The 26,206-nt window shown below is 41.4% G+C and overlaps 1 protein-coding gene across 5 annotated transcripts in view; it reads right to left on the bottom strand.

Annotated features, from left to right (window-relative positions):
• tenm1 (teneurin transmembrane protein 1) overlaps nucleotides 1–26,206 on the bottom strand; it is a 2,368,941-nt gene that overhangs the window by 817,706 nt on the left and 1,525,029 nt on the right. For all 5 annotated transcript variants that reach the window (XM_072595290.1, XM_072595294.1, XM_072595295.1 and 2 more), the window contains one exon: nucleotides 8,790–9,072. In XM_072595290.1, the coding sequence (XP_072451391.1) occupies nucleotides 8,790–9,009 (220 nt within the window). In that variant the 5' untranslated portion in view covers nucleotides 9,010–9,072. The remainder of the gene's footprint in view (nucleotides 1–8,789; nucleotides 9,073–26,206) is intronic.

Below are 26,206 nucleotides of genomic sequence, written 5' to 3'. Positions count from 1 at the left end.
TTCATATTCTTAACTTCCTGTTCCATGAAACAACCACTGGAACAATTACTTCACAGCTGAAAAGAATTGCAAGCTGTCTCACAATAGCAATCTTCAGACAAAAGATAAGTTGCTCCATTATCATCATTAAATTACAAATTCAGCACCTTTAGAATGCTTTGAAATCATTCTGAACACTCCTTTATCTTACTTATAAATCTGATAATACCATGTGCTTCATTTGACAAGTTGAAAGCATCTTACTGATGTCCTGTTACCTTTCTGATAAAACCTTCAGCCTTTATCACTTTTCAAGCTTACAGATATTTCATGGAACTAAAAGCAACAATCAGATTGCAATGTCTGCTTTGATATGAAATGTCCTAGCTATAGAATTTGGATCATCACCTTTTCATTGTATTCGTAACATTTCATGTTGTCTGATTTCTATTTTGCGCATTATATTCTTTAATACAGCAAAAGCCATTAAAAGTCTCAAGGATGTACCCTTTGATGTGTCTTTGCAGCAGTGCTCTTTTCCGATGTTATTCTGAAATCCTGCGAGACATGGCATTAAAGAGAGGTTATGCTCCTCATAATTAATGATGCCATTTGGTAAGTAAATAATTTAGTCTGGGAGATCAGACTGCAGGCACAATTGACGGCAACCATTGTAACCACTGCAAGGAAAATGACAACAGCGGAAAATAAGCTACCACAGAAAATTTTCATTCCTCTGCCCTCAACTGAACCTTCGACTCTGACCTGCCCTATTCCTGCTTTTGGTACTTCTCTCCCAAAAGCATTACTCATAATTGAAGCACAGTTCCCTCAGCACTCTGGAACATCTCCAAAATAACCTTCTAAAACAGGCAGCTTCATCAACAGGCCATTCAGCTGTGTACACCACCATTGACAAGCCTATGGGTCAAGTACACAGAGTGCTTTCAGGTGAAATCTTGTGTGAAGTCCTGCAGTAGGAAAATCTGTTTCTTTGTTCCTACTAAGTAAATAAGGCTTCATTTGATACTGATGAAGGGATTACTATTGACAAGGACTCTGGGAATAACTACATTGCTTTTTAAATAAAATTTGTTCACTTGGATGTAGGTGTTACTGGCTAGGCCAGCTTTGATTACCCAAGTCTAATTTCCCACAGGGCAGTTATGTCTGAACCAATTTTGTTGGCCTGGAGTCTCATGTAGGCCAGACCATATAAGAATGCAGATTTCCTTCCTTGCAGGACACTGATGAACCAGTTGGATTTTTCTGACAATCAACGAGAGCTTATTGTCATCATTAGACCATTAATTCCAGATTTTGATTGAATTCAAATTCTACCATCTGTCATGGCAGGATTCAAACCAGGTCCCGAGAACATGACCTGGGTCTCTGGATTAATAATCTACTCATAATACTATTAGGCCATGATTTACTGCTCATCTTCTTTGAGAAAGTGCAGAGAACGGCTTTACATTCAGCTGAGAGGGCAGAATGAGCCTCAATTTATCATTTTCTTGCAAAGATGGCATCTCTGACAGCATTGAAGTCCCTAGGTTGTACACTGCAGTGTCAGTTTTGAGTGTCAGTTCAGGCCCTGGAGTGTAACCTGAACCACAACATTCTCTCTCAGAAGTGACAGTACTTTCAACTGAGCTCCCATTGACACACAAACAAAAGTCTCTATACAGAGGTATCTTCTTTGTTAAAAATGTTTCTTATAAATTCAGATCCAGTCCTCAGATTCCATTCCTTAAGTAGACTTTAAATTTCCAGGGTATGATTTGAAATTCTGCAAATGTTCAGGCATCATTTGAAATTCTAAGCCCTGTCAACATTGCACTCTTGCAACTAACAAAGTTGAACACCTAAATACTCATTTTGTTACAAGTATAGACATATTCCTCAGTCAGGATATAAAACTGTTGCCAAAACATACAATGAAGAGATTTTCAACTTTATTATGGCATCATAATATGTTCTATTATTTGGTTCAGTGTCTTCTCTGGACCCTGAGGTTTACTTTTGCTATACAGAAATAAACTGAGCATGTAGAAATAAATAGAAGAAAAAAGTCATCATTCTAAATATAAGGTGCTAGATAAAACCCTGATTTGCAAACAATTTGGAAGATGAGGAGACTGTACAAATCCAGCAGGTGGCCGGCATGCTTCTTAACTGACTGCCCCATCCCTATTGCAAGATCGCTCACAACAATCCTTAATTGAGGTCCTTAAAGACAATCAATGTCCTCATTTAAAGGTCCCCATCCCTTTGTCTCAGGGATTTGACCATGAACAGGAACTACCTATGCCAATTAGCTTGGCCACCAGACTTCACTACCACAGAGGCCATCAGAGACCACTCCACCAGCCAGAGGTTTATTCCTCCCTATGTTGTCCTACTCCATGACCTTTCAAACAATAGCTTCTGACACCTCTCATCTCCTTCCGTGGGGACTTCCAGCATGGTAATCAGCACCGCCTCAAGTACTTATTAAAATCTCCAACACACCTCTGCCCGTATCTGCGTGGGTTTCCTCCAGGTGTTCCGATTTCCTCCCACAGTCCAAAAATGTGCAGGTTAGGTGAATTGTCCACGCCAAATTGCCCGTAGTGTGTTGGTGAAGGGGAAAATGTAGGGGAATGGGTCTGGGTGGGTTGCTCTTCGGAGATCGGTGTGGACTCATTGGGCTGAAGGGCCTGTTTCCACACTGTAAGTAATATAATCTAATCATGATGTTGGAAAACTGTCAGCCTGTTATTGGTTGCCACCTCTGAAAGGTGAGACTGCTTGATCCAGAAGATCAGAGATCCCAACTCCAACCTCATTAGGATCAATTAGCCAAATGGCTTTGGGAACCTGGTATTCTCAATGGTGGGCTCTCTCCCCCAACTTGTTATTGAGTGAAGGGGGTATCTAGCATGTTTTATAATTCAGTCCTAGTTTACTACTTGAGTTTTTACAGGAATTGCTGGTCATAAAAGACCCTCTTTATTATTTAGGCAGAAGTGCCATACAGATGTCCCAACAAATAACCAGTTGGGCAATTAAATGACAACTGGAAAATTCCAGGCTCACTTCTTACTTTGAGTAGAATCGGGCGTTGGAGGCAACCTGATGAATCTCAGTACCCTGACCTAATGATGAAGAGATCACCCAAGTTATTTCAGACCATTTATTGTGAAGCACTTGCTCAGTCTATGAGTGAGAACAGCACTAGGATTGGGAGGATACATCCAACATTACAGCCTGTTAATACAAAGATCCTTCAATTCATTGACAGGATGCAGACATTGCTGTCAATGCCAACAATTATTGCCCATTCCTAATTACATTGGAGACGTTAGCCACATGTTATTCTTAGGATCTAGGAAGGGGTGCAGTTAGGAAGAGAATTCTATACATTTTACCCAGGTACACTGAAAGAATAGCAATGTATTGCTTGGCTTTAATGCTGGGTGACAATGTTTCTAGTATTTACTGCCCTTGGGGGCTTCCTAGCTGGTAGAAGTTGGGGTTTAGAAAACGCTTTTAAGGGAGGCTAGCTGAGTTACTGCAATGTGTCTTGTATATGGAGCATGCTGCTGCCAGGTGGTGAAGGGGATGAATGTTGAAGGAAATCAATGGAGTTTCAGTCAAGTAGGTTGCTAACCCCTGAATCATGACGAGCGTCTAGCTTGTTATGGGAGCTATACCCATAATGGCAAGTGTACAGCATTCCATAACACTTCTAACACTTTGTGAATGGTGGATAAGTTTTAGGGAAATAGGAGGTGGATACTCCCCACAGAATTCCCAGGCACTGGACTAGTCTTGTAGCCATAGTATTTTAAATAGGTGGTCTAATTCAGTTTCTGATCAATGGTGATTCCAAAGATATTGCTAGTGGAAGATTCAGCACTGTTAAAGTCATAGAATGTCAAGGAACAATGGTCGGATTTTCTCTTTTTTGAGCTGGTCCTTGCTTAGCACATGCATGATATTAATGCTACTTCTTGCTTTTAAGTCTAAGTCTGGATGTTGTCTGGGATATTTGTAGAGCCTGCTGGTTCAATGAACTGTTTCATACTGCAAATGTTGCACACACACAAAAAAAACTTAACTCAAAAAATAAATCTTTAAATAGCAATTCAGTGGTATAAACAAACAATTATTCAGTAATGAGATCAAAGACAGATACTTTGGAAGAACTTCTTTTAAAAACTGTCCAACTGTGTGTATAACTCTCTTGAGTTAAGTAGTGCAATAGCATTCAAAACTCAGCCAAGGATTTTTAATAGGATTAATTCTCAAAATAAACCATGATAGCAACAGACAAAGCAGGTTGAAACTGAATGATCAGATAGTTTAGTTTTTATTGAAGTAACACGAGAAGGCTTTCATTCAATGAATTCTAGGAATAGGTGGCTATTTGTTTTCAAAGTTAAAGCAAAAGACCATTCCTTTTTTAATTAAAAATGGAAGTACTAAAGAAAGTAAAATACTTTGGGTCCTGATACTAAATTTCAGAAACATTGTTTTCTTAATGTTGAGTGCATAGTAGCATGTTTTTCAAAATGGAAATTGTTGAGGTTGAAGGCATGTACTGTACCTTTAAGAGAGCATGAATGTTGCTTTGCACTGAGAGCTTACAAGCACCGGTCATATGACTAACTAGCAGTCCCAGGGTGTACTGCAAAATTGAAAATATGTACCATTTGGCTGTGAAATGGATACCTGAGTGTTGGTTGCTGTTTTGACAACAATTTGAATTTAATCAATCAGTTCAAATTTTGCCTCAGGATACTAAAACCCAATCAAGTTTGAGTTCATTGTTTTGCCAACATTGAACCACTGAGATGATCCGATGTTGGGATGATAAAAAAGGCAAGCAGTTTGAAAGTCAGACAGAGTAAATGCCATCAAGAGAGTAACTGCCAACTCTCTATCAAAGGTGCCTTTTCATATGAAACATCTTCACAATAAAAGAAAGAAGACAACCCAGAGAGATCTTGAGCCAAAAGAAGAAAGACACTGACAACGACAACCAGTGTATAGCTTTGAAAATAAGTTGCTGTAATTTTAATAAGTGCTTTATTGGAACAGTATACTGTCATAGAGTTAGAGGCAGATAATAAGCAGTTAAGAGAAAGGAGGGGCTTAGATTTGCGAATAGTTGTTGTTCAATGTTCAAAATTAAGTAATAAATTGATTTTTTTTGTTAAATAGTGGAATTTGGGAGTTCTCTGTCACTCATATTTTAACAGATTATGAGATGAGGTGAGCTTTTCTGTGTGTTTTGTTTAATTAGCAGAAAGGTTCACCACCGTGTCGTAACAAAATATATTCTCAAGCATCTCAATTTTTACACAACACTGGCCAATGTAATGTTCAACTTACCTTTGCAAGGCAGAGCCATCTCACTGACAGCATGGTCCTGAGTCCTCAGGAGACTTCTATCAAGTTTCTTCAAGTCTTAAACAAAGCAGGCTTTCAGAGGCATCCTAAATCTCCCCCAAAAGTATAAAAGTAACAGCGGATCAAAGTACAAATGTCTCCTCAGGCTGTCAATGGTGGCCTTGACATTAGAGGACATGTGTGCAAGACTGTGCCTCCTATTTGTAATCCTCCCCATCGATGGGAAGATGGTTTGGTCTCATTTTAATATAGGAAATTTAAACTCCAAACAGTGACCGATGCAGCAGGTAACACTGCTGAGCTGAGGACCTGCCAGCCAATTGGAGAACCAGCTACTCTTGAAGATGCTCTCCCCATTGTTCAAACCAGTACGGGAGGCCCACAACAGAAGCTCATTAGTAGTTCTCCCGAGTGGCCGAAGTCAAGCTGTCCAAGCTTACCGGTCTGTTCTAGTAGCTCCAGTGCACGGCCCTGTTTGCATTATTCAGATCCATTAATGAACCAATTTATAAATAATAATGCTTAAAATGTATGCACTTTTCTCATTAGTTTTCATTTGTCCAGAAGTTACACAATGTCAAAAATCAGATTTACTTCACACGGACTGTGATGCAATAAAAACAATCATAGAACACAAATTATTTTTAAAAAGAGCAGAGAAGACAGTGGCATAACACTCCTGAAAGATCTCCAATTGAAAAAAAAACTGGACTAATCTGTTTAGCAAAAGTTCTTCCTAGTTTCTCATTTATTTGCCAGTGAATAACAGAATGCAGTAGTAATGTCTGTCAAATAGAAGCAGTGTCTTTAGTGCAATGGATCCCTAATGATCTCAAACCTTCATATATTTAAATATATTTTAGACACTGTGGGTGGAACATTGCTGAGAGTGATGCTAACCCACCATCAGGCTGATTTCTGAGACTTGAACCCACTCATTGAAGCAGCTTGCTATCAGATGAAATTTTACAATGAGCAATGAATTAGCTGCTACCTCTGCATTCATCTTCCAAGTCAAGGTGGTAAATGGGTTCAAGAGGCAGGAGGTGGAGACAGTATGGCACACTACAAGGGCAGTACAACCAGGAGGAGCTTTGCTCATGTCCAAGCAATCAAAACTGCCCTGATGCAATGTAGCTGCTATCACTCTCAGGCACTGCTTGTGAATTCTGAAGTCCATGATGTCAGAGAAATCACAAAATATCGTCAATAAATACAAACCTCTGTTATGGGAATACCTCAATCTTGCCATTTTCTGCTGTTAAGTATTGAAAAGTCTTGAAGTTTCATACAGTTCCAACATCCCATTGTGCAGCCATATCACCTTTGTTGCCAGGGTATTGACCCAGCAGGTAATAACAAGGACGGCAGATGCTGGAAACAGACAGTCCATGACACTGGTAAAATTGTCTTGCTGTCAATGAAACGTTGATAATTTCACTCTCAGTAGTATTAATTTGTTTCACACCACAAATGCATGGATTTCTGGCATTAGTCTCAAATATTCATTGGGAAAAGCTGCTCGAGGTGAAACATATCTACAGGCTAGCCAGATATATTGATTCTGAAAATTTCCCCTCCACATCCTCCCCCATTACTTCCAGCTAAAAGAATGAACAGTCTTTGTGTTGTGCAACACTTTCATGGTGGGCAAGTAAAATAGTCAAGGTAAATAAATACCACAGATTCAGGTAAAATTATCATAATACTGTGAAGACAACTCCATGATACCTCGCCAAGACCTTCCCCAAGCCTCCACTTCCTGCCCTTAAACAACCACCAAACCTCAAACAGATCATTGTTCGTAGCAAACTGCCCGGCTTTCAGGACAACACCATGCAACCTTGTCACGGTAGAGGGCAAGACGTGTCAGAGTGTCCACACAGATACCACCATTACGCTTGGGGACACCTTCCATCATGTACGTGGCAGGTACTCATGCAACTCAGCCAAAATTGTCGATCTCATCGCTGCAGGCAAGGATGCCCTGAGGCATGGTACGATGGTAAGACCGAGCAGAGGTTACAACAACAGATGAATGGACACCGCACAATAATCAACAGACAGGAGAACACTTCAGCGGTCCGGGACATTTGACCTTGGATGTTTGGGTGACCTTGGTCCTGCAAGGTGAACTTCGGGACAGGCAACAAAGCAAAGCGGCCAAGCAGAGGCTGATAGCCAAGTTTGGTACCAATGGGGATAGCCTCAATCGGGACCTTGGGTTCATGTCACACGATAGGTGACCCCATTGCACAACACACACACACACACACACACACACTCCAACAGATACACACACACATACCCCTTACAGGGCCATACACTCATCCAGGCCCTCTCTCATACACAAGCTTTCTCTCATAAACTCACACATACACTCCCACACACACACCCTCTCACAGACTTACACCCCTTAACACTCACACTCCTAACCCTCCCCACACATACATACACCTTCATGCACACACATACATATGTTTGTGGGATGAATTTGTACTTGCAGAATTACATTTTATTTCGCTCAAAAACTGCATGAATCCATGTAAGATTCTGTGAATCCGATGAGAGACATAACAAACAATGCAGGTCTTTTTCAATATATGATTTTAGTTACAATCACACTGTAAACTTTTGCTATAAATTCTGTGTCTTACGTTCTTGTACTCCACAACCACCTGATGAAGGAGCGGCGCTCCAAAAGCTAGTGTTTCCAAATAAACCTGTTGGACTATGACCGTGTGTTGTGTGATTTTTAACTTTGTACACTCCAGTCCAACACCACCAAATCATGTCTGATTTCAATTGAGGAAGTTCTAATGAACAATATCCCTGCCATAATTAGTGATTAATTATGACAAGTCACAAAATGTCACCAATTCACATTTCAAACACAACCTTGTACATTCAGAATTGGCTCCTTTTAAGGTGCAGACTATTGTTTGAAAGATGTGCAAAACACTTAGTCTTGCTAATTCTGAACAGCTCATAACTGATATTTAGAAAATAAAGTTCACACAAATTGCAATTTTGTTTACCATTGGTAAACCTGAATGAATGGAAACTGATTATTCTAAAATTATTGCAGTGCAATGATACATAAACAACATATACATTTTAAAAGGGGCAAGGTTAACTAATGGTTCCACTAAGCTTGTATTGAAACTACTTTTATTCCGTCAGATTCAAAGAGTGAAAATACAATAAATTAAACTTCCATATAAAGTGTCATTTAAACTGTATTTCAAGATAATATAAGCTGACTGACTGGAAATGGACTTACTTAGAGACCTCTTTTAACTTGAACATTGCATGCGATTTTTGAGAGACAAGAATTAGGAGAGGTGCATTCTATATTCAGATTTACATGTAAAATTCATTAACATATCCATACAAAAACACACCGATACCTTGTCTGGATTCTTCAACCGTTTGCATGATATCTTTCGTATGACTGTTGTAATTCATCCTTAACTCCTTGTTGAATTCATGAAGTGTTTCTCGAGAATTATAGGATTTGTGGGGGCTTCTGCCGTCTTCACTTTCATCTGAAGAACTAGTGTATGCCAATTCCATCTCACACCGAACTTTTGACAGTGGTTGATAAGGTTTACAATCCATCTGATCCATTCCTTGTAAAGCTGGTAGACGTACATTAAAACAGGGCGTTCAAAATGTTCAATTGAAAATGACCTGCAAAGTGAGAGAGAAAAAGTATGTCAGGCTGAATAAAATTACATTTCCTGTTTGTTAAATTATCAAAGAGGCAGATAGGTAGAGGGATGGGCAAGACAGAAACATGCCACCAGCCACACCATCTCAAGAATACGATGATCCATTAACAATATATACATGTCCTTATTCTAATATATGACAGAACCATAGACTTCTACAGCACAAGAGGAGGCCATTCAGTTCATAATATTTTTTACAGGTTGATTGAAAGAGATATCCACCACATAGTTTCATTCTCCTCTCTTTCCATTCTGGTTCTGGACCCTGTCACACATTCACATTGTAACAACAGTTTCTGGGAAAAAAAATAAGTAATTCTCCCAACATCTCCCTTTGCTCTTTTGTTGATGACATTAAATCTGCAATTCTAACATAAACCCATATAATGTTCTATTTGCCCTGTCAGGTCTCTTTATTATAACACCTCCAGATGTAATAAAAACAGGCCCAGTCTGTACTGATAACTGAAATCCTCATCCCTGATATAGCATTAATAAATTTCTTATGCACTCTCCTTATGGCCTTGTTTACAAAATATAGGACAACAAAACTGGATCCGCATATTAAATATGTTTAAGTAAAGGTTTGTGTCGATTAAACCTACTTCTTTTCATAAAATCTGAGAGCCCATTTCCTTCCATGTATTGCTTTATTGAATCTGCCAAACAATTTTGCAATTTTTTGTATTTAAACCATTAAGTTTATCTATTCTGCTCTTTGTAATGCTTTACAATGTAGTGTGCATGTTCTTTTTATCCTACATCTGAAGTCAATAAACTCACATTTCTCTGTATTATGTTTCCTACAATATACAACTCCTCAATCTAATAAGCTTTCTGTGCCATCTGAAGCTATTTATATTCATCATATTTTCTAATATTATGTAACTGACAATTTGATAACGCATCCACTACCTTTCTGATCTTCAATTAAATTCCCTATTGATATTGTCACATGCCTTCAATATTTGAGGGAGAAATTTGTTCATACTAGCGTGTCAATCTATTCCCATTTTGGAATTCCAGGCCGAAGGTTAACCCAAGAGGCTTTGGTCTCTATTTAGTTAACAGCAGTGAACTACAGGCATTGACTAGGCATCCTCAGGAAGGTCACTGGTGAAGAGATTTTGAACAAAGGGTTAATATGTCACCAGACACTGCTTTAGAAAGATTGTGAAGAATCTTATAGGTGTCAAAGAGGAGTATGCTACAGAGAAGTTTGTGGCAGGATCAGATGAGAAGTCCAGTGAGGCTGATCTTGATGTTGAAAATATCTAATCTACCTTTTATACATTCGATAAGCAGCGAGGCGAGTTTCCCACAAGGCCGTTGCTAGCTGCCAATTAGAGAGGGTTATTGCATGTAAAATGTCTTGTTAACGGCCTGACTCTTCTACTCTTCTGAATAATATATATCTTTCTTTCCTTCCAAGCAAGCTAGACATGGAGAATTCTCAACACAAAAGTGAGAGTGTGCATATGGCAAATCCAGCTCAACATCTGCTCAAAAGAACCTCCAAGTCAGCCACTGAGCACCAATACATCAGGCTGCTCGGGTACTGGCTCCACACAATCTACCTCCATGGTCATTGCCATTTGATATGTACCAACCTCTAAGAACCCTCAAGGCACACTTCTAATCCACTTACAGGCTGCTTCTGCACATCAATGCTGCAAAAGTGACTATCACTGCAATGCTGCAGCAAGGGCATTGTGCACTCAGGGACACACATTCAGTGTATGGACTAAACCAGACTGCACCGCTGAGCTCTTCACTTACTATCACAGCACTCACTCCCTCTGAGCCTACCTGAATCATTAAAGCATCCTTGCTTTGCACTGTCAACCCTTCCTGTGCTTTACTCCTTCAAACAGAGATGACAGCCTCCTATTACATCTGTCTTGTCTTACCATTTAATGCAAATACAAAGGAAGGGACCTGGTCATGGCTGTCAGCAGACCCAGTCAAGTCAAAAGCGTATTACTTTTGGTCAGGGGGTCCCCACACAGCAAATCAAGGGCATTCTTCAATATCAGTCCAAAGCTTTGGACATACTCTCTCCACTGCTCAGGATGGTGAGACAGAATTCTCTTCTCGGAGATCCAAGATGCGGTGACTCAGCAAGTCTGAGTCTATAGTGCTCCTCCCAAGACTTGGGCAAAGTGGGCCACCTGCCTCCACCATAATAGTTTTTACTTAATGTAATTAGTTGCTCAGTACTAAATTTAAACAGTCTAGTCTCCTTTAAAAATGACTAGGGGGAAAGGAGCCCACAGCTCTCAGCAGGCAGGAGCCCCTCCCTCACCCCCCGCCCCTCTAGCTGCAGCAGAGGCGTCCGCAACCACCCCAGGGGACTTACCTGCAGTGGAGAGCCTTGCGGAAATAATGTCTAAACTCAATGCGAAGATCGACGCCTTCATTGAATAGTCCTGAAAACGATGGAATTCACTCTCGGCCGCGCTACAAAAGCACGGCCGAGACATCGAAGAAATCAAGTGCTGAGTTGGAGGGGCAGAGCTAAAGGCAGCGACCTCCGAGACCATAGCAGAATCGGCTGTGGATCGTGTCCGGACTCTCGAACAGCAAGTGCGGACCTTAGAGAATCACATTGATGACCTCGAGAATTGAGGTCGTCGAAAAATATTTGTTTGCTGGGCCTTCCCGAACGGGAAGAAGACCAGCTTACAGTGTTCCTCGAGCAGTGGCTTTCACAGCTGTTAAATTTGGAGGCTGGATCAGGCCAGGTAAGGGTAGAATGGGCCTACTGGGTTGCAGTGCACGGGCCCGGTCGTACCAGCGCCCCCACCCGGTCCTGTTCCGGCTGCAGAGCTACAAGGAGAGGCAGATGCTCTTGGAAGCTTCCAGAAATCTTGGGAAAGATTCCCAAACCATGATTTATAAAGGATCCAAGATTATGTTATTTCAGGACTTTTCCCCAGCTTTGGTCCGAAAGAGGAAGGCGTTTGACAAAGTGAAGAAGCGTTTAAGGGACTTAAACATTCAGTACTCCTTGCGCTACCCAGCTACGCTTAGGCAATGAAGGGTCCATGTATAACTTTGGATCACCAGAGAAGGCCTAGGAACTTTTGGACTCTCTTAGATAAATTATAAGAGTTAATTGATGTTGTTTTGCCCTCCCCCCACCCCAGTTTAACCCTTATTTTTCCTTTCATTACCTTACTGTTTAATATTATCTCCGGGGAGGGTGGGAAGAGGGGTCTATTTATTTATTCTTTACTTAGCGATTCTCTTCTCCCTTTTTTTAATATATATATATAGGCCAGAGGGTCTAGTTAATGTAGATGTGGGAAGGTGGTTACCTTATCCTATTTTATCTTTGTCCTTAGGAGCGGGGTTGTTTTCCCCTGTTATTCTGTATTACTACATTTAATTATTATTTGCTGAGACTGTAATTTTATAATCATATATGTTCATATATGGTACTAATATTACCAAATATATCCAGGTATTGGTGTGGGTGGGAGGGGTGGAGGGTAGAGTACTCATTGTTAATTCTAGCTCAGTAGTATATTTGAATTTTCTTTATCCTATCGTGGGGTGCCTGGGTCAAGGGTGGGGCACTGGTTGGGAGAGGTTATGATGGGTTTTTGGAAAGGAGGTGATGCTCCCTGGGAATAAGGGGGAAGATCTCCATTTAAATAAACTTTTTTTTAAATTTAGAAATAGTTTTTTATTATATTGATCTGAGTGTATTAAAGAGCCTTTATTTTTGTGAATTTTATATGCTCTATACTCTGGATGTTTTGGTTGGGTTTCTTCTCCTGGGAGGTCTCAGACTTGCCCGGTGATTATGGGTAATCAGTCGATTAAATGGTGCACCTGGAATGTCATGGGGAGTAATTCACCAATCAAAAGGAAGAAAATATTATCAAACCTCAAGAAAGAAGGATCGATATAGCTCTCCTATAGGAGACACATTTATTGGATAAAGAACACCTGAAATTACGACAGGGAAGAGATTATTTTCCATTCCCTTTCTGTGCAAGAAAAAACATTTTGGTAAACTGGGTGGCTGAGGGCCCTCATGGACTTTCGAGTTGGCACAGAATAATAATGGAATATACTCCCCCTGACTTCCTTACAAACATGGTGCACCAGGAAAAAAACGAATTACTCCATAAAATATGGCAGCCCTTCTTGAATTATACAAATACACATATCTCGGTCATCTTAACAAGGGCCTTCATTTAATTGAGAGGGTGAACCTGGCTGGTCCAGGGCCTCTTAGGAGAGGAATCCTGCACGAATACGGGTTTTGTTGTGATCTGATGTTAACACATTCCGAGCATGTATATCACTACTCAATTTCTGTGTTATCCATTGCTTTTTTTTCTCTTGAATAATATAAGAGTTTTGATCATACACTCTGGTTAGTTGTAGGTTAGATGAGTAGTTAGTTGAGCTTTTTTTTCTCGGTATTTGTTTTTCTTCTGTTTGATAGATTTCGGTTATTATTTATTTAAGATTTAATTGTATATCAATGTTTATACTTGGGGTTTTTTTAGTTTTCTTTTGTAAATGTATAAAACATGTTAAATTTTCAATAAAAATATCTATTAAAAAAAAACTTCTCTTCTCACAAAGGCTGAGAAGCTGAATATCTTTGATTGCAAAGTCTATCTTAGGGAGACTTCAATTGCACACAACACTCCAAGTGTGGTCTCAACAAGGCCCTGTACAGCTACAGTCATAACAATCAACTCTATCTTGACTGTCTTGAACATAATTTCACACATGGCATTATTTGAAAAGATACACAAGTGTAAAGACAAATGCAAATTATTCCCCAGTATTACTTTGTCTCTGGACCAAATCATTCAAAATTTTACAATAACATTTACTGTAAAACATAGGAAATATATAAATGAATAACACATTATGTCATTGAAAACGGTTGCATTATACCCCAGAGCACTTATGCTTACAAGATTTGTGATCATGATAATACACATGGATTGGCAAACAAAATTCCATTTGTTTCCTCCCTCTTATTACCTCAGCTGTGTTTAGGAAATGTTGCATCAGAACTGTGAATCTGCATCCTGCAAAGCTAAACCTCCACATCATATATCCTCCTTTATGAGGAAAGGAATTGACAAAACTCTATTAAAATGTGGTTTGAATATCCTAAAACAACTCAATTCCAGAAATCTAAATTCGTCTGCAGTTCTGCAAAATATGTCCCTTTTTCTGAAGGTCTATGCAAAAAGATTTGCTGATCAATATCAGGGAGCGAGTGTCAGCAGAATGAATAAGGTTCTTCAGACATGGAATTCAGTGACCTTTGAATGAGTTCATTTAATGCTTCTTGTGCACAAAGGCATTTTTTGTGACTTTTCCATCATATCCCTGACAACTACAACATTTCTGCTCAGAACTCTGCACATTATTGTAAAGATGAAATTATTGTCTGCCAGGTACCATGCACCTTGGCAATCACTCAAAATTTTATCATTGTAGCCCTAACAGTCTGTGCAATAGTACTTGCTGGAGTTATTTTCCTCAAAGTGTGGTGTGTTGTCTTGTAACATATCCAAATATCAAGGTTAAAGATTGTAAGTAAAGGAGCCCGAAGACTGCACCTCATGCCAGGAAATTGAACCTACCCACTGGACAGTTCTACACATACAATGTTTCTCTATACTTTCACTTTTAAAGATAAGTACTTGCATCTCCATCCACCAAGAACAACACAATACAGAGTTATTTCCCAAATCCCATTTTTCACAATTAAAGTGAACAATGTCAATTATTACCACACTTGAACAGAAATCCCATCCGAGTGTGAGGCTCTCTCAAAATGTAACCTAATAATGGAAAATGCCTGACAGAGATTAATTATTTCAAGTGATACGCATCTCCAGGGTTCGAACCCAGAAAGCAATAGTGGTTTGTAAAGTAGCTGTTAAATCATTCACTGGCTTCATCCCATTTGGAATTGCTTACTAAATTAAATAACTTTGGTACTCAACATTTCTTACTGGTAAAATTTATTCAGGTATGGGAACTAGGACTAATTTGCTCCTCATTCAGGCTTTAGAAATGTTACATTTAATGCTTTCAAAATTGCACATATTAATAATGATTTCCTGTTTAGCTCCTACAATACTGAGTAGAAATATATTTTAAAATCAATTTCAAATGAGTCTGAAGTACAGAATGCCAATTCCTAACAATAGTCGAAGTAAGGCTGTTCACTTATAAACTTCGTGTCTTGAGAGATTAAGATTGCCCCAGAAATCAGAGTATTTGAAATTTCAAAAAGTAACGATTAAAACATGTTACTGGGATGTTCTGGTCTCTTGTCTTAATTTCTGTGCAAATGTTATGAAAACATCTTTGGAATTGCCAAAAGAAAGGATCATTTTCAGTCATTTACATCATCTCTCAGGAAACTCCTGTTAACAGCTATAACAGTAGACCAGGACAACACATGGAACCTGAAGGCAATTACTTTTACATGTTACAACAAGAATTTTCTTTACTCGATCTAACCTGAAATCAAAGGGAGCATTTATTTATTTTGCCTATCCTTGGTGTCTGGTGCACAAATGTGGTGACTTTGGCGGGTTACTGCTCCCCAGACCAGGAATATTTAACACTGAAGTGCTATGCCTACTACTGCGTGAGTTCATATCCGCTATCCTGACAGCAGTCTACATACCACCCATGCAGAAGTGAAGAGTGCTCTTGATGAAATTTACACAGCTACAAATGAACTTGAGACAGTATAGCCTGATGCCTTACTCATCATAGCTGGTGATTTCAACCAGGCTAACCCCAAGAATGTGCGACCAAAATACCATCCACAGATCTCCTGTCCCACCAGGGATTTGAACATCCTTGACCATTGCTACGCAACCATTAAAAGATGGCTACCGCTCATTCCCCATCCGCACTTTGGAAAGTCAGATGACAACTTTGTATTCTTCCGCCCGGCTTACAAGAAGAAATTGAAATGAGAGGACCCAGTACAGTGCTGGTCTGAAGCAGCAGAAGATCTTCTGCAGGACTACTTACAGTTGGTGGACAGGTCCATATTGAATAACTCAGTAACCAACCTGGATGTGCATGTCACTACCATTGCAGACACTGCAAGTGTGTAGAAGACTGTGTGCTAAAGAAGTTAATCTGAACGTTCCCCAACTGGAAACCATGGATGGACAGAGGATGGCATGGATGCCATGGATGGCAGTGGATGTGGGCAAGATCCTAAATGAGTACTGTATGTAGGTGTTCACTTAGGAGATGAATATGGAGGATAGCAAATTAGTGTGGAGCATGCTAATATGCAAGGGCATTTTGAGATCCAGAAAGAAAATGACGTTGCATCTCTTGAAGAGCATTAAAGTGGATAAGTCCCCAGTGCCCGATGGCATCAATACCAGGTTGTTGAGAATGGAAAGAGAGGCAATTGCTTGATCAAGATCTTTGTATCCTTGTTGGCCACTGGAGGAGTCCTGAAGGACTGGAGAGTAGCTAATCTTGTTCCTCTGTTCAAGAAGGGAAGTAGGGATATTCCAGGGAACTATGTACTGGTGAGTCTCACAACAGTGGTTGGAAGCTATTGGAGAGAATTCTTAAGGATAGGACATAAGTGTATTTGGAAAAGCATGACTTAATTAGAGACAGTCAGCACAGCTTTGTGTGGGACAAGTCATGTCTTACTAACTTGACTGATCACCTACATCACCTCCTCAAAAAGTTTAATGAAGGTAGAGATGTGAATGTTATCTACATGGATTTTAGTAAGACTTTCAACAAGGTCCCTTATAGTAGGTTCATCCAGAAGATTAAGATGCATGGGATCCATGGTGACTGGATGCATGGATTCAGAACAGAGGACAGAGAGTATTGGTGGAAGGGTGTTTTTACTGGCTGGCAGTCCAATCATGGACCGCCAGCATCCATACTGGGATCTCTGCTGTTTGTGATTATATATAAATGAACTTTGACAAAAGTGTAGATGGGTGGGTTCGTAAGTTTGTGGAGGATACAAAGATCAGTTGAGTTGTGGTTAGAGTTGAAGGATGTCAAAGTATACAGTGGGATATCAATCATTTGCAGATATGGACAAAGAAATGGCAGATGGAGATTGATCTGGGTAACTATGAGGTGCTGCATTTTGGGAGGTCAAATGTTAAGGAAAGTATACTGTTAATGGCAGGATCCTGAACAGCATTGATATTCAGAGAGATCTTGGGGTCAGTTTCATAGCTACCAGACAGTGGCCATACAAATAGATAGGGTGGTAGAGAAGACATATGATATGCTGCCTTTTTTGGTCAGGGATTTGAGTACAAGAGTCAGGATGTCATGTTGCAGTTTTATAAGACTTTGGTTTGGCCACACTCAGAGTACTGTGTTCAATTCGAGTCACCACATTACAGGAAGGATGTGGAGACTTTGAAGAGGGTGCAGTTGAGGTTTACCAGGATGCTCCCTGGATTAGAGGATACAAGCTATAAGGAGTGGTGAGAAAAACTGGTTTGGTTTGTTTTCTCTGGAGCAGTGAAGGCTGAGAGGAGACTTAATAGAAGTCTATAAAATGATGAGATGCATAGATGGGATTGACGGTCAGAACCTTTTTCCCAGTGTTGAAATGACCAATACGAGGGAGCATGCATTTAAGGTAAGAGGGGAAATGTTAAATAGAGATGTGAGGGGCGAGTGTTTTTTTTACACAGAGTGTGGTCAGAGTCTGAAACACACCGCCAGAGGTGGTGGTGGAGGCAGGTATGATAGGGCAGTTAAGGGATTTTTAGATAAGCACATGAATATGCAAGGAATGGAGCGATATGGACCAAGGGCAGGTAGAAAGGATTAGTTTAATTTGCCATCATGTTTGGCACAACATCCTGGACTGAAGGGCCTATTCTTGTGCTGTACTATTCTACATTCGATGTTCTAACCAGGAGATCTATTTCCTTCTGTCATCCAGGTACACAACATTCAAACCAGATGACCCTGACTTTTCGAAGAAATCCAGGTATGACCCCCATAAGGCCAGTAGAGATGCCAAGAGGCAATACCAGACAAAGCTAGAAATCCAAACTAACCACATGGACATCTGGCATTGTAGGCAAAGCCTACACATCATGACAGGCTACAAAGTGAGGCAGATGAGCTCAATGCATTTGATGTTCATTTTGAACAGGTCAGTGACATGATGTCACCTACCCCAACATCCTTGGATACATCTGTTCCCTCAGTTACTGCTGCATACACCTGATCGACCATTTTGAGAGTGAACCCATGGAAAGTGACTGGATCAGATGGAGACCCTGGCTGTGCAGTTAGATTGTGTGAATACCAGCTAGTGAGAGTATTCGCTGACAACTTTAACCTCTCCTTACTGTGACTTGATGTCCCCACCTGCTTCAAGATGATCACTGGCATCCCAGTACCAAAGAAAGTTCATGTGGTGTTCCTCAGTGACTACCGCCTGGTTACTCTGGCCTCTACAATTATGAAGTGCTTCAAGAGATTATTCATGGCTTATATCAACTCCAGCCTCCCAGCCTGCCTTGTTCCTTTGCAATTCGCCTACCAGCACAGCAAGTCCACAGCAGATGGCATTTCTCTGGCCCTACACTTGTCCCTGGAACATCTGGATAACAAGGATTCTCACATCAGGCTCATATTTATTGATGAGACAAAAATTACTGCAAATACTGGAATCCAAAGTAGACAGGCAGGACGCTGAAAGAACACAGCAAGCCAGGCAGCATCAGGAGGTAGAGAAATCAACATTTCGGATGTAACCCTTCTTCAGGACTGAAGGAGAATTACACCCGAAATGTTGACTTCTCTACCTCCTGATGCTGCCTGGCTTGCTGTGTTCTTCTAGCCTCCTGCCTGTCTACTTCATACTTATTGAAGGCAGAGCTGCAGTTAGCATTATAATCCCAACCAAACTAAACTCCAAACTCCATGACGTAGGTCTTTGCTTCAGCCTTTGCAACTGGATCTTCGACTTGCTAACCCACAGACAGCAATCAGTAAGAACTGGCAACAGCACCTTCTCCACAACAATCCTCAACACCAGTGCCCCACAAGTCTGCATACTCAGCCCCTTCCTGTATTCCCTGCCAACTCATGACTGTATGGCCAAATTTCATACGAATGCCATCTAAAAGTTCACTGACAACACCGCCATTGTAGGCCAGATCTCAAACAATGACAAGACAGAAAACAGGGAAGAGATAGAATGTTTGGTGGCACAGTGTCTAGATAATAATCTCTCCTCCATTGTCAGCAAAGCAAAACAACTAGTCATTGAAGTCAGGAAGCAAGGTGGAGGGCATGCCTCTGTCTACATCAATGGAGCTGAGGTGGAAATGGTCAAGAGCATCAAGTTCCTAGGAGAGACTATCACCAACAACCTGTCCTGGTCCATCTACATGATTCCTGAAGAAGGGCTCATGCCCGAAACGTCAATTCTCCTGCTCCTTGGATGCTGCCTGACCTGCTGCGCTTTTCCAGCAACACATTTTCAGCTCTGATCTCCAGCATCTGTAGTCCTCACTTTCTCCATCTACATTGATACTATGGTCAATAAAACACAACAACGCCTCTTCTTCCTCAGGATGCTACGGAAATTTGGCAAGTCTGTAAAGACTCTTACCAATTTCTATAGATGCAACATTGAAAGCATTTTATCTCGATGCATCATGACTTGGCATGACAACTGCTCTACCCAGGACCATAAGGAATCACAGAGAGTTGTGAACACAGCCCAGTCCATCACACAAGCCAACCTCCCATCTACTGACTCCATCTATACTTCTTGCTGCCTCGGAACAGCAGCCTACATAATCAGAAACCCCTCCCACTCTGGTTTTCATCTCTTTCAACCTCTTCTGTCGGGTGGAAGGTACAAAAGCCTAAACACGTGTATTTACAGATTCAAGAACGGCTTCTTCAACGCTGTTATTAGACTTCTGAAATTAATGTTGATCTCACTCTTTACATGCCTTCTCCACAGCTGTAACATTGTATTCCTCACTCTGTTCTATTACCCTAATGCACTTTGTATGGTATGATCTCCCTGTACTGCATGCAAAACAAAGCTTTTCAATGTACCCAAGTACATGTGACAATAATAAATCAAATCAAAATTTATAAAAAGTTGACAAAACATGAAACATTTGTAACTTCAAGCATGCTCCTCAATAAATTTCTTCCGAACAGTGTATGTTGAAATCACTTGAATGAGCAGAAAGGAAATACATTGTAATGAAATTCAATGAGCTGAATATTTTTTGATGAGAATATTTCCAAGGGGAAATTAGGAGACCATGTCTATGTTTGTCACCCATTTAAAGATGGTGGGCAAGTTGTGGAGGACAGAGGACCCATTAGCGATACCACAGCCTTCACAGGAGGCTGAGCTGAAAATGTGTTGGTGGAAAAGCGCAGCAGGTCAGGCAGCATCCAAGGAGCAGGAGAATCAACGTTTCGGGCATGAGCTTGCCTTAAAGCAGAATGGAGTGGAATTGCACCAAGAAAAGGCTGAGGGAATTAGAGTCATCTGTGTACCCCAAGGATTGTTTGTGAAAGTAGTCTCCAGAAGTTGCTTTTGCAATAGCATCAGCCTGCACATACTCTCAAGCCTTACTTATTCCATGAAAAGGTGAAATTTTATCTTATTTTCCTACTACTACAATTTTTTGCTGTGTAACCACCTCCTCTGGGTAGCTAAGGTTCTGCCAGAGTATGGGCTCATGTAAACCTATCATAATTGATGACCTTGGAGTCATCTGGTGTTAATTCCCCATTTAACAAGCTTAATTGTTGCCCCCTCCCACCCCCAGGTTTCTGCCAAGTTGGTCACTCCTGGAAAAATTAGGAAGCAAGAAGGGGAATATTAAGCAAAAACACAATTTTCTCTGATTTTGTTTCCTGCTCCAGATCCAATCCATATCTGGGGACCAGGCTGAATCGCAGCTACACTGGCACCATCCCCCACCTTTTCCTCCGCTACATCGATCACTGTATCGACGCTGCCTCATGCTCCCACGAGGAGGTTGAACAGTTCATCTACTTTACTAACACCTTCCACCCCGACCTCAAATTTACCTGGATCGTCTCAGACTCCACCCTCCCCTTCCCAGCCCTCTCTATTTCTATCTCGGGCGACCGACTCAACACAGACATTTACTATAAACCGATCGACTCCCACAGCTACCTAGATTACACCTCTCCCACCCTGCCCCCTATAAAAATACCATGCCATACTCCCAATTCCTTCGCCTTCGCCGCATCTGCTCCCAGGAGGACTAATTCCAATACCGAACAACCCAGATGGCCTCCTTCTTCAAAGACTGCAATTTTCCCTCAGACGAGGTTGACGATGCTCTCCACCACATCTCCTCCACTTCCCGCTCCTCCGCCCTTGAACCTCACCCCTCCAATCGCCACCAGGACAGAACCCTACTGGTCCTCACCTACCACCCCACCAACCTTCAGATACACCATATCATCCTTCGTCATTTCCACCACCTCCAAACAGACCCCACCACCAAGGATATATTTCCCTCCCTTCCCCTATCAGCGTTCCAGAAAGACCACTTCCTCCACGACTCCCTCGTCAGGTTCACACCTCCCACCAACCCAACCTCCACTCCCGGCACCTCCCCCTGTAACCGCAAGAAATGCAAAACTTGCGCCCACACCTCCCCCCTTACTTCCCTCCAAGGCCCGAAGGGATCCTTCCATATCTGTCACAAATTCACCTGCACCTCCACACACATCATTTACTGCATCCGCTGCACCCGATGTGGCCCCCTCTACTATTGGGGAGACAGGCTGCCTACTTGGGGAACGTTTCAGAGAACACCTCTGGGACACCCAGACCAACCAACCCAACCACCCCGTGGCTCAACACTTTAACTCCCCCTCCCACTCCGCCAAGGACATGCAGGTCCTTGGCCTACTCCATCGACAGACCATGGCAACACGACGCCTGGAGGAAGAGCGCCTCATCTTCCGCCTAGGAACCCTCCAACCACAAGGGATGAATACAAATTTCTCCAGCTTTCTCATTTCCCCTCCCCCCACCTTATCTCAGTCCCAACCCTCGGACTCAGCACCGCCTTCTTGACCCGCAATCTTCTTCCTGACCTCTCCGCCCCCACCCCCTCTCCGGCCTATCACCCTCACCTTAACCTCCTTCCACCTATCGCATTCCCAATGCCCCTCCCCAAGTCCCTCCTCTCTACCTTTTATTTTAGCCTGCTCGGCACACCCTCCTCATTCCTGAAGAAGGGCTTATGCCCGAAACGTCGATTCTCCTGCTCCTTGGATGCTGCCTGACCTGCTGCGCTTTTCCAGCAACACATTTTTCAGCTCTGATCTCCAGCATCTGCCGTCCTCACTTTCTCCTACCAGGCTGAATCTCCCCTAACATTTTCTAAAACGACCAACTCTAGAATATCTTGCCAATCTGAACTGATCACATGCAATATGATGTACCTGGTTTTTGACAAGTGTCATTATACATGGGTTACCTTGAACCAGGAATAGCCAGCTCAATCTCCAACTGTGTACAGCACTCACTCATCATCTACACTTACCTGCTCATCACCTCTCCTTTATTAAAAATTTCAGAACATGCAACATTTGTGTGTCGAACATCTGTGTGAACTTACAACTGCTTTGAATGGACTTGCAGATGCTTCAGGATGAACCCAAGTTGTTAATGTAAATGAGTGATTAACTGTATTGTACAGCAGTGAAACTGCAAAATTAGTTTTACAGCTGCCTATTCCTAAGTTGCAGACAGTGTACTGATTCGACTGGAGTAAAACCTGGAGAAAAATGCAAATGTAAGCAAGGAGGAAAACCATGAATAAACATCAGTAGAATTACATCAAAGCTGCCGGATACATTCTGTTGAAGTAAGTGTCACATGTCACTTTTGAAGTTGCTTAGCACATTTTACCCCAATTAATGTGTTAACTGGTGGAAATGCAATGCAAATAATGCCGCAACCCTTGTTAAAAATTAGTAAAGCGAGCCAAAAGATGAAAAATATCAGAAGATTCATGAGAGTAAGATTGAAGATTGACTTTTTTTTCCACACAGTTACTGAAAATTCCAATGCGCTTAGCTCTCAACAAGCTAGACACAAGGTACTTTACATTCAAGTAGTCCACGCATACACTTTCAGGTTGTGCTGCAATCAAAAAAGTCATGCTGGATATCCTTTCACCTATTCAAAGCATTATTCTTGTAGAGGAAGGCAAAGCCAAGTGAGTAGTAAAGCATAAGAAGTTGGGTGAAATATACGTCACGTGTCAGAAACTGGTGCGAACTTCACTTGCTTTGTAATGTTCACTCAAGGATGTTTTGCCAAGGCTTGCTTAAAAATGCACCCTCAAGTCTTATCTGAATGAAAATGGCAAACTGTTGGCAACAATAAAGCATCCTACTGTAGTTCGTCAATCAGGGATTAGGGTACCAGTGGAGAATTGACTATCTTTTGAGAGAAGCAGAGAGATGCAAACTATAGGAGTGTTGTCATTCATTACAAATTATTTACAGAACAGAACCAAGCACATCCAATGTTTGGGCTCAACTTGAGCCTCCTTTTTTTTTGAGCGAACACCATTCATGTCCTTTTTCTCCTCTGTGTGATTATCCAGCTTTTCCTTAACTCCTTCTATGATCTTCACCTTGATGATTCCTTATGTTGGAATATTTCAAATTCTAACCGCTATCTTCGGAAAGAAGTTTCCCCCAAATTCCCTATTTGAAAGATTAGTACTTCAGATTTATGGATCCTAGTTATGATCTCATCCATTAGTGTAAAGATCATCACTACATTTACCCTGACAAGCTATTGCATCATCTTAAAAAAATCCAAAAACATCTTGAGTTGGAATGTGAATCTCAGGATGCAGCAACTTAGCCCGTAAACTTCTCTTTTCCAGAGAAACGTACCGCAATTCAACATTTTCTGTTATGTATTACCTCTGAACTTTGGTAATGTTCTAAAAAAACCTTCTTTCAACTTCTCCAATCCAATACAATGACCAGAATTACATAATATGGTAACTAGAAGTTTTGGCACTGTAAGTTCGCTAAGGTTTATGTCTATCTTTCTGGACAGGAACGACAGGGTTTTGTCTCCTGCTTTACAGAACTGGTAAACCACATCACTACAATTGTTTCCAGGATGGTCATCGTCCTCATCTCCTCTGGAAAAGTCCCTTCCATACCCTCCCACCTCATAGTCCCCTAACCACATCTGCTTCCAGCTCCTACCTGAACTGCCCTGGCCTGTTCCTCCCTGACTGAGCTAATTTCTTCCTGTCTCATCTAATTGGCAGGGGAGGGGGTGTATCATCTGGAGAAGATAAGATAAGACATTTAATTAGGCAGGGAGGGGATATAACCAATTCACGTACGCCTTTGCGTCTCCATCCAAATTAAGTTCTGATGGAAAGGCCAGGCTACTGCTGAGCTGAGGACTTAAGTGGCCACTTACATAGCACTTAAGGCTCTCAAACCACACTTGTGGCGTAAGTGTCTTTTCCAATGGAAAATAAAACTAGCAGTCTGCTTGTGGGATGGGGCGGTCCTCACTCAAAGGCACTCAGTACCTGATTGGGGCTATCTCTAGTCTTGTCGGGTAAAAACCACTCCTTTTTCCTTGCTTCTACACCTGGTTCCTGATCTGTGCTGTTCCCACCACTGGTAACCCACATTCCTTGCAGTTCCTTGCTCCACAACATGTTGCCGACCTTTGGCATGGGTCCTCGGCCTCTGGTTTGGTTTTACTGGCAGTCAGCTTTGAAGCCTTGGGCAGTACGGTGGCTCAGTGATTCGCACTATTGCCTCACAGCACCGGAGACCCGGGTTCAATTCCAGCTGGAGTTTGGACATTCTCCCTGTGTCTGCGTGGGTTTCCTCCAGGTGCTCTGGTTTCTTCCCAAAGTCCAAAGGTGTACAGATCAGGTGAATTGGTCATGCTAAATTATCCATAGTGTTAGGTGCATTAATTAGGGCCATATATAGGGAATGGGTCTGGGTGCGTTACTCTTCAGAGGGTCAGTGTGGACTAGTTGGGTTGAAGGGCCTGTTTCCACACTGTAGGGAATCTAATCTAACTCTGTGACAATGCAAACCACATGATCTACTAGCTTTTGATTGATTAGCATCTCATGTCACAAAAAATTTTCTTGGGTCCTGATTCCAGATGAAGACCCACCAATGTCTTCAAAACTGCTTGATCGGTAAAAAAATCTGTTGGGCCCATCAGCTGAGGTGTCTCAGTGTTTTTTCAAGCAATAGTCTGAATATCTGCCAAACTCAGAAGATTCTGTCCAATAGCTGAAGCAATTGGTAGTCAGACAGCAACAACCACAAGATACAATTCTGCAAGTAAACATAGAAAACAAGCAAGTCTGCGTGGGATGCTCTACGGAGGTTTAGTGCAGATTCAATGGGCTGAATGGCCTCTTTCCACACTGGAGGAATTCCATGATTTGATGAAGTTTTTATCCAAGTTGCCCCTGTTCCTCCAGAAATGTGAATTGCTACTTTTTATATGTCAAGCCTGACATGCAAAGATTCAAAAATGTTGAATGTGTGATATTTAAATGCACACACAAAATAGATTCTGGGTTTGTCGATTCCAATGCAGGTTTCTTTTTAAATGGCATGAATCTTAATTACTGCTAAACAAAATTCTTGGTCTTGCAAATTAACTCTTACTAAGGTGGGGTTTCAGTCCTTCAGCATTTAGTTGCTTTCAGAGATACAAAAAGCTTTACTTCCAACTCTCCCTCTCTGAAGCCCATCTTCTTTTGATTCAATGCTTTGCTTTTGGTGTATAACTTAACATGGATTAATTATTACAACTTCCATCTTTTAGACTCTGCTGCCGATTAACAATCCCTCAACCTAAAAGGAGACACACAACCGCTTGCCCTGTACACAAAGACCCCAGTTGTTCTTTACAGTTTGCTGTGCCAAAATGGAATTGAACATGCAAACATCCCAAAGAAAGTCAGTCGGTGAAAGTAAGTTTAATGAAATAGTTGACACTGCAGATTGCAAATTAC

Source organism: Chiloscyllium punctatum, chromosome 25, assembly GCF_047496795.1.
Source record: "Chiloscyllium punctatum isolate Juve2018m chromosome 25, sChiPun1.3, whole genome shotgun sequence".
NCBI lineage: Eukaryota > Metazoa > Chordata > Chondrichthyes > Orectolobiformes > Hemiscylliidae > Chiloscyllium > Chiloscyllium punctatum.
The sequence above is the reverse complement of the archived record's forward strand: the minus strand, read 5'-3'. Positions and strand labels throughout refer to the sequence as shown.